Genomic DNA, 4,569 nt, shown 5'->3' on the forward strand with positions numbered 1-4,569 from the left:
TGTGAAGTAGAAAAGTTTTTCCCATAAACTATGGGCTCAAGAAAAGCACAATCACAATATTATTAAAAGAAATACAGTAAGGTGAACCCAATCGGCTATGTGTAAAAATGTGAACTAAATAATCAGTTTGTCCAATGGTCCATACACTTTGGCAATGATAAGACACTATTCAGCCCCCGGGAAAAGTTGAAGAGCCAGCACAAAGGGACGCTAATGTCCATATCAAACTAATAGTGACCCTAAAAAATATCTAAGGGCAAGAATCTACAAGGATATATAAACTTTTGGAATTAACCAATTGATTACCGCCATTGCTGCCAAAGGACCAAAGAACCTTTTTTCATCACTTTCGCAACTAACCACCTAAAAAGTATGCCATTTATATTTTAAATAACCAAAGCGGATTCTTTTCTAACTCTCTATTACATTATGACCTAAATATTCCCTTCTTAAAAAACCAAGAAAAAGATCCACAAAATGACCTAATGGCTTCTTTTGCTGAGTTCAAGTGAATACTGATCTGAACACTTGGGTGGTAACAGCTAAGTACATTTTCTACAAAAAGTTCCTATCAGAACTTCAGTACACACAACACCTCAAAAGAGATGTTCTTTTTTCTTTTTTGGGGTTTTCGGTTCACTGAATTATCTAATTGAAAATCTAGTATTTTCTGTTAAAGATCCAATATTTCAGCCAAGACTGGAAAATCTTCTATCATTGTAACATTCAGCTTTTCATATAAATTACAGGAAAATGGAATAATGTATTTACCAGACAAACAGCTGAAATTCTGAAAAGGGACCTGTGGCTGTGTAGTGCTTGATACCACATTTTTTCTGCAATTAGTGGGCACTGTGAAACTAAAATTAATGCAAAGCTAATCCGGAAAACCTATATATACATAAATTAATCATAAATATACTCATCAATTCATTGTAGTGAAAAAAAATTGGAGCTTTACAGATTACAACAGCAGAAATGGATAGCCAAAAAAATCAAAATGGAAAAGAATAAATTAAAAAAAAAAGCAAAAAATTGGTACCGCCTAACCTAAAAATCACTTCCAGCCGACACAGAATTTAACATATTCGCATGAATCCCAGTTGAAAAATGGCAGCTTTCTTTCTGGTAGCATCCAATTTCAATATGCCGTGTAAAAAAGGGTGAAATAATGGCACGAAAAAAATAATAATTATTATAGTTTCAGAAATTAATTAATGACCAGTAGTAGGTAGAAGAACCCTATGCGCCATAAAAAGATTCCTCCTTTTATCCTATTCGCCGCCGATGACACTTCTGTCCCTAACCCCGGCGGCGAAGATAAATGACTCGGCGGACCGTAAATTCCCGGCGAATTTTCCGGCGACAGAGTAATCTCCGGCGGTGAAGCAACCCCAGTAATTGGCTTATTCACTTCAATTGGATTTTTCCCAAAGAATTCCCTAGGCAATAATACTTTCGACACCCCAAATATTGCCACTGGATTCTGATCAAACACCGTTTGAGTCACCGACGCTTGAACAATTCCAGTATTTATCCCAACAGAATCATTAACTCTTGAAATATTCAGCGTAAAACTGCCCGCACCATTTTGCTCTGTAGCCAATGTTGGTTGAACTGGATTCACTATAGATTCTAACGAACCTAAAGGGTAATAAGAGTGCAAAACATGAAACCTTAAAACAACAGCTTTTTTCTCCGCTGGTAAAGATTGGAAATTATTTGACGCTGACATTTGCGAAAATGCTTCATCTGTTGGCACAAACAGAGTTAATCCAGCACCACCTTCATCTCGTTCAAATTCCTCTTCTACCCCTGAAGCAGTAAGCATTGAAGCTGCAACATTGAAGTTGTGACCATCGATAAGAGTCTTTGTAATGTTGAGTCCTAAAGGGGGTCGAGTTTCAGAAGCCATAAGATCAAACCCATTAGGGACTAAAAGTGAATCAATGGTGAAAACGGAGATATTATAAGGGAGGGTCTTTAGAAGTGTAATAATTGTAGCGTTCGAGGTTGGTGAATGAACTGTGATGGAATTGGAGTTACTGTTACGGGTAATATTAACCGACCCGAAGTTATTTGGGGCACGGCCAGTGGTTTGAAAGAGAGTGGTGACGAGTTTTCCGGTGGGTGGTATAAGGCGGAGGTCAGGCCAAGAAAGGTATTCAAGGAGGACGTGGTAACGGAGGATATCGCCGAGGTTGGTGGTGGCGGAGGAAGGCGTAGGACGGTGGGTTAACAGATCGGAGGATCGGAGGAAGGTGTTGGGGACGGCGAGGAGGGTGAGGGAGGCGCGTTGGGTTAGATCGGCGGCGACGGAGGTGGTGGCGAGGAGATTTGTAAAGTCGGAGAGATCAGGGTAAGAGGATAAAATATGGGTGATGTTAATTGCTAAAATGGGAAGGTGACGAGTGGATAATAGGAGAAAATAGAAGAATGTGATAGGGGTAAAATGGGATATGGAAATTGTGAAAGCCATTTTTTTTCTTTGGTGGGAAGATTGAAGAAGAGAGTGATGGCAGCTCTCTCTCTCTCTCTCTCTCTCTGTGTAACACTGGTAAGAGAGAGTGATGGCCCTTTGGTTTGGGCTTCGGCACAGACACAGCTACACTTGCTTGGGCCTCAGCCTCGTGGCCCCCTCGGTGTTGATGTGATGATTATGGTGCATCATGGTCCATGATAGTGATGCAAATTCATTATTATATTCATATTCTTTCACATACTATTTATTTAACAAAAGTATATATTGGAGTAAATTGTGACGGGTGTATTTAAATGTACCAAAAGAAATTCTTTAGGTAGTTTTTGTTATATAGTTTAAAGGAAATTCCTTATGCAGTATTAGTATATTCCACTAGGTTATTGTTGTTTGTTAATACAAATGATCAAACAACAATAAATAATTAAATTGAAATGAGATAAAACGATAAAATCAATGTGGCGAAGTAATTAAGCCTTGTGTTAGGCTTAAATGCTAACAGTCAGTTTCAATCGAGCCCTCGAGATAGGGCTCAGATCCAACTAACTGAGTGAATAACCGAAGAACAATTAAACAATTGCTGAAAGCTAAAGTAAATTTTATTGCCTTGATATGTGTGTCAATAACAGTCCCAAAAAATGAAGGGAACCTCCTCTTTATATGGTTGATGAGTTTTAACCATAATACAAGTCTAAATAAGGTAAAAATCTTTTCCTTCCTTTTCTCTCACGAGAATATGATCCGCAGTCAATACCGAGCGTGATCCGCGCCATAATATCCAGCTGATGGTGGATATTTCGGCTTTCCGTTTATCTTCTTAAACCGTCTTTTCTTTACCCTCGATTCTTCATATTGCTCGATCTGGATTCTCTCCGGGTTCGGACATGCTCGATACCCGACGTATCATTCGTCCGCTCCTGGTTCCGATCTGTGGGCACTTTCGATCTCACTTGAGCCAGTAACGAGTAACGTCGTTCCTCACTTCACAACGGAAAATCGGGGGTAACTTTATCCCCAATTTTACCCGTATAGAGATAGTCCTCTCACTTCTCGGAGAGTATATTATAGGAGCAATGAGAAGTGACTAATTGACCTCGGTTCCTTCTCTCTTATGTCATGAGCAAGCTGACGAACCGAAACATCCCATCAGTCACGTCGCTCTGATTTTGGACACGCATCAGCCGTCTGTTGAATACCTCTGATAGTTACCTAATTCGAAACGTCTGGCAATCATTACTCTTTCCCTATAAAAGTTTCGATTTTCTATTTTCACTTTTTTACTTTCTGACTTCAAATTTCCTTAAGTTACCTTCGAGTTTTTTATATCTTCATCCGTTCATCAATCCTTCAAATCTTCATAACTTGTTTTCCATATCTTCATATCCTCACAGTTCATATTCAAACCTTCATACCTCACATTCAAACATGCATACCAAATCTTCATATACTCAGATAGAAATGGCGAAGACTTCAAAATCGGTACCTCAAAACACTGCACCGACGACTTCTTCCTCGGCCACCGGCACCGAGATAGTACCTCCGATAGTAGCCTCGGGACTTCCACTTACAGATTTCATCCCCGACGGCTGCTCCATAGATAACGACTTCAAAGTCGAGAAAGCCTCTTCACGAGGAGATCGAGGTGAGGAAGCGTGAAGTATATTTTCTCCATTACCGAGGAGATGCTCAAAGCTGTCTGAGAGGAATGCAAATGGGAAGGCAAGGACATAGTCGTTCCCAGTCCTGACAAGGACATCACGATACACGTGGAAGGATACTTAAGTGTTTACACGTATCCTTTCACGTTTGATCTTGTTGATATGGTGCCTCGAGTTTTGTAAGAGGTTTGAAATTTGCCTCGGGAAATTTCACCCATCCTTTTGGAGGATCGTGACTCTTCTCTGCCATTTTGCGAACAATATAGAGGAGCCACGGTTCACGGTTGATCATTTGCTCTGAGTATACAACCCCCGAATCTTTCGAGAAGGGTTAATCAAAATTGCCCGTCGGGCAAAGAAGGCTCCTTTCTCCTGTATAGATGAAGACAAGAACTGAGGTTAGCAAGGTAAATTCGTTCGGATAAGGATCAA

General features: G+C 40.0%; 1 protein-coding gene across 1 annotated transcript; it reads right to left on the minus strand.

The window, feature by feature from the left end:
• Nucleotides 1-883: 883 nt before the first annotated feature.
• Nucleotides 884-2,644, minus strand: LOC107796510 (fasciclin-like arabinogalactan protein 4). Its single transcript, XM_016619296.2, has one exon. The coding sequence runs from the start codon at nt 2,477-2,479 to the stop codon at nt 1,211-1,213; it is 1,269 nt and encodes a 422-aa protein (XP_016474782.1). The 5' UTR covers nt 2,480-2,644; the 3' UTR covers nt 884-1,210.
• Between the last annotated feature and the right edge of the window lie 1,925 nt (nt 2,645-4,569).

The sequence above is a fragment of the Nicotiana tabacum genome, chromosome 22 (genome assembly GCF_000715075.1).
Source record: "Nicotiana tabacum cultivar K326 chromosome 22, ASM71507v2, whole genome shotgun sequence".
Classification (NCBI taxonomy): domain Eukaryota; kingdom Viridiplantae; phylum Streptophyta; class Magnoliopsida; order Solanales; family Solanaceae; genus Nicotiana; species Nicotiana tabacum.

Excerpts from the sequence above, each read along its gene's own strand:
- LOC107796510 (XM_016619296.2), bottom strand. The coding sequence starts at position 2,479 with ATGGCTTTCACAATTTCCATATCCCATTTTACCCCTATCACATTCTTC.